Source organism: Triticum dicoccoides, chromosome 2A, assembly GCF_002162155.2.
Source record: "Triticum dicoccoides isolate Atlit2015 ecotype Zavitan chromosome 2A, WEW_v2.0, whole genome shotgun sequence".
NCBI classification, from domain to species: Eukaryota; Viridiplantae; Streptophyta; class Magnoliopsida; order Poales; family Poaceae; genus Triticum; species Triticum dicoccoides.
Genome location: NC_041382.1, coordinates 123,468,833 through 123,472,526, shown reverse-complemented (window position 1 = coordinate 123,472,526; position 3,694 = coordinate 123,468,833). Strand labels below are relative to the sequence as shown.

The following is a 3,694-nucleotide window of genomic DNA, read 5'->3' as shown; positions in this document are numbered from 1 at the left end:
AGAGAGAGAAACCCAGCCCCAGACCTCCCCCCACCCTGCACCGAGTAGAGGAGGAGGAGATGGAGAGGCCGGCGCCGGTGAGGAAGTCGCACACCAACACGGCGGACCTGCTGGCCTGGCCGGAGGGGGCGCAGCCGGAGCTCGCCGACGGGGCCACGCCGCCGCCCAACCGCCGCCCGCACCAGGTGACTTCACGGAACGGAGGCGGATGCCCGCCCCCTGCTTCTCCCTTTTCGAATTGCTGGGTCAGGGGTTCGATTGTCTCGTCTCCTAACTCCTTTTCCCTTCTCTGCGCGTGCAGCCGTCGGAGGCGATCCACAAGGTGGTGTTCGGCGGGCAGGTCACGGAGGAGGAGGCCGAGAGCCTCAACAAGAGGTGAGATCGGGGGCATCTGGCCAGTACTAGTTGCGTGCTGGTTTCTCCTGCGGGGGAGGGTGCTCGGACGAACGATTTCGGGCTGTGTTCCCGTTTCGTTCGCAGATTTGGGCTTCGGCGATTATTAGATCTCTCGAGTTTTACGCCGCCTCCTTCGGGAATCGTTCGTCTCTGGGGATGCTTTCCTCGATCTGCGTATCTGGTGTCTAGGGAAATACGCCTGATTTGAATTTCTGTTTGGTTGGTGAGATATGTGCGCAGAATACTGCTGCTGTTGGATAGGCTTGTAGGGTCACATGGTTTGTGTGCTCGACTGCTCATGCAACGGTGTTTGCAGTTGCACCCACTGCGCCATACAAATTTTGTTGATGTGCTGTTGGGCGAGATTTTTTTTTTTTTTGAATTTGAGCTGATTACTGATGTGTTTGCACCCTGATTTGTGCATAAACATCTTAATTTGCTTTGTTCTTTAGATCTTAGATAAAGAATGTTCCTGATTTACTTAATTACATGGTGCAGTTCACTGAATGAGCTGTTCATTTATTTACTTAATTTTCTCCTCAGGAAACAATGCTCGGCCCCCAAGTGGAAGGAGATGACAGGAAGCGGCATATTTGCAGCTGGAGGTGAGGCCGAGGAAGATGAATCCGCCAACGCTTCTGCAACACCCGTCCGAACGGCTTCAAAGAATTATCAGGTGCTGCTTTCTGCGAAATCTTTTTTTCTTACAGAACAGAAACATGCTGATTAATGCGCCCTTTTTCGATCTGCGATATTGCAAACTGAGTTAGCTGTTATGCATTGCTAGTAAGGACCATGGATTTTTATTTATTCGCATGCTGTGCTGAATGATTGAGAGGGTGGCACTTAGTATCCCCCTGATTTGCTTACACATTTGATATTAGCTGCTGGTTGCTAGAATCAACCTTGTTAAATGTTCTAACCTCCAGGTCAGAAGTTGTTGGGATGAATCTTGTGGAAAGGGTCTGGCTATATATAGTTAATATGTGGTCACATTGGTTGGTGACCTTTCCTTGTAAATTCTAATAGAACTGGACCTTGATTCAACTATTAAATAGGCCTTTGTTTTCCATTGCTTTGTTTGGTAGACAGTGGGATTTAGGTAGTCAGGTGAGTACTCTTGTTTTTTTCTTCCGTTCACAAGATACAGCATTGCAGCTTAGGTGTAGTGCTTCATGACATTTCTTAAAAGTAGATAGGAGGACTACATAATTAACTAGAGAAATACTCTTAAGTTAAAAAGTACACTATAGAAATACTGTTACTGCACTCAGTTTTTTCACCGGTACTCTAAAAAACTGTAAATTCGGCGCCTCTGATGTCATGAATTACTTGCATATGCATACTGTAGTAAGGACTAATCGGTAGTGTGGTTTGTACGGTTACAAAACTAAGTACATTTCGCTCCATATAGACTTCCTGACAGAGCTCAGTCTGATTTTGTCAAACTACTACAGGCAATCAGTACCATAAGTCACATCTCCTTTGCTGAGGACGAGAGTGTCTCCCCCAAGAAGCCAACCTCCATAGCCGAGGTGGCAAAGCAGCGCGAGCTAAGTGGCACGCTCCTGAGCGAGGATGACAGCAAGCTGAAGAAGCAGGTATCCAATGCGAAATCAAAGGAGCTGAGCGGCCACGGCATCTTTTCTCCTCCAGAGGACCTCAGGCCACGCAACTCGGAGAACGGCTCGACCTCGCAGACGCCAGGGAAGAACGCACAGGTTCGCATTCCTCAACAAACACGTCTCCTCCTAATCTGGACACCGGACGGTTTCCCAGCTCTGAATGGAGTGCTTATATGCTTTCAATCACTTTCGGCAGGTGAGCAGCATCAAATTCGGAGAGGCCGACGACGCCGACAGCGTGGTGAAGACCGCGAAGAAGATCCCGACGAAGAAGTTCAACGACCTGACGGGCAACAACATCTTCAAGGGCGACGCCGCGGAGGCCCCCGGCACGGCGGAGAAGCAGCTGAGCGACGCCAAGCTCAAGGAGATGAGCGGCAGCAACATCTTCGCGGACGGCAAGGCGCCGGCCCGGGACTTCCTCGGCGGCATCCGCAAGCCCCCCGGCGGCGAGAGCAGCATCGCGCTGGTCTAACAGCGACGACAGCAACCCCTGATGGACAGGACAGGACAGACATAGCCTACAACATTCTTCGTTCTTCACCTTCACCCCGTCGCCGTCTCGTTCGATCTAGGAGTGATTGATTTCTAGGGAGCTTTTTTTCTTTGTCGTCGTCGTTCGTTGGTGGGACTGATCTGCGATTGAACTTCTGGTTTGGTTTTTTCCCCTTTCCTTTCCCCGGCGCCGGGTGCTGCTTCCCCTTTCCCGTTCTCGCTGTTAATTAATCCTGATGGTGTGGTTAGTGGCTGCGGCAAGCAAGCAACGTTGATGGCTCGTTGGCTCGTCGTCGGGTCGCCTCTAAGTTAACAACAATTGGTGTGCATCTCGCTGCGTTTGTGGTTGGGTTGGGTTGGTTGGTCTTGGCGTACCTAAAGTGAGTGATGTTTCAGCTGCTGCGGGATCTTGGATTCTCTTTTCTTATTGCGTGCTGCGTCTCGGATGCCCTGTTCGTCCGTTCCTGCAGCAGTGCCACCTAACTTCGTCCAACTACGACTTTCTGAGCGGCGCCAGCGTCTTTTCAGATTGTACCGTGACCCCCAGCTTTCTCTCGCGGGTGTGTCTAGGCCACATCTAGATGTGCTCTAGTTATTGCACATCTAAATGAGTGAGTTAAGTATAGAGAGAAAAAGAAAAAAGAAAAAGAAAATATCTACACGAATCTCAATATAAAATCAATAACATAAGATTTAGATGTGCAATATTTATAGCACATCTAGATATGCTTTAACAAAACTGTTCTCTCGCTCTCGTCGAGTCTGAATTGCGCGCGCACACACGGGGCCCTCGCGACTGTTGCGCGCTCTTTGGATACGAACAAGTTCGCGGTGCCTACAAGCTGGCTTTTTTCTTTTGGGGCATGTAGATGGGAGTTGCGCCTTGTGATAATGATGTGATTGATTAGCACGCAGGCACGCTTGGCATGGGATTGTGTACCGGCAAAAGCTTCGGCTGGCAATGATACCGTGACGTCAGTTGTGGGCATACGGGTATTTCTCATCATGATGAATAACTCCCAGATCTCCAAGTACATGACGAGTCTGCGGACATGTACGCAACCGTTTTCCTTAAACGCCTGCTCAGTTTTGGCCAATTTGAATTTCAGATGCATAGCAATAGCAAGTTAAAGTGTGGTTTCACACAACGCCCGATCATATAACAAAGAAAAGGACCA

The 3,694-nt window shown here is 49.7% G+C and overlaps 1 protein-coding gene across 1 annotated transcript; it reads left to right on the top strand.

Moving 5' to 3' along the window:
* Positions 1–6: 6 nt before the first annotated feature.
* LOC119353744 lies at positions 7–2,845 on the top strand. The gene is made up of 5 exons (XM_037620410.1): positions 7–185; positions 302–375; positions 940–1,072; positions 1,854–2,117; positions 2,218–2,845. The coding sequence occupies exons 1-5, from the start codon at positions 60–62 to the stop codon at positions 2,494–2,496; spliced, it is 876 nt and encodes a 291-aa protein (XP_037476307.1). The 5' UTR covers positions 7–59; the 3' UTR covers positions 2,497–2,845.
* The last annotated feature ends 849 nt before the right edge of the window (positions 2,846–3,694 follow it).